At 70.9% G+C, this 306-nt stretch overlaps 1 protein-coding gene across 1 annotated transcript in view; it reads left to right on the top strand.

Annotated features, from left to right (window-relative positions):
• The first annotated feature begins 6 nt into the window (after positions 1-6).
• The window catches only part of PIP4K2A (phosphatidylinositol-5-phosphate 4-kinase type 2 alpha), a 228,954-nt gene continuing 228,654 nt past the window's right edge, over positions 7-306 (top strand). Inside the window, exon 1 of the mRNA XM_006139709.1 lies at positions 7-168. Within this exon, the coding sequence (XP_006139771.1) occupies positions 28-168 (141 nt within the window). The 5' untranslated portion in view covers positions 7-27. The remainder of the gene's footprint in view (positions 169-306) is intronic.

The raw sequence follows: 306 nt of genomic DNA, 5'->3' as shown, positions 1-306 counted from the left end.
TCGGTGGAGGGGACCGAGGCGGCGGCCATGGCGACCCCCGGCAACCTGGCGTCCGTCCTGGCGAGCAAGACCAAGACCAAGAAGAAGCACTTCGTAGCGCAGAAAGTGAAGCTGTTCCGGGCCAGCGACCCGCTGCTCAGCGTGCTGATGTGGGGGGTGAACCACTCGGTAAGGGCTCGGCTGCGGCGCGCGGTCCCCTTCCTCCTCCTCTTCCTCCTCGCTCCCCTCCTCCTCCGGCTGCAGCTGCTGCGGGGCGGGGAGCTCGAGCGCCGGGTCCGCGGGGTCCCGGCCCTCGGGTTGCTCGCC

The sequence above is a fragment of the Tupaia chinensis genome, unplaced genomic scaffold (assembly GCF_000334495.1).
Source record: "Tupaia chinensis unplaced genomic scaffold, TupChi_1.0 Scaffold000001_1, whole genome shotgun sequence".
Taxonomy (NCBI): domain Eukaryota; kingdom Metazoa; phylum Chordata; class Mammalia; order Scandentia; family Tupaiidae; genus Tupaia; species Tupaia belangeri.
The sequence above is the reverse complement of the archived record's forward strand: the minus strand, read 5'-3'. Positions and strand labels throughout refer to the sequence as shown.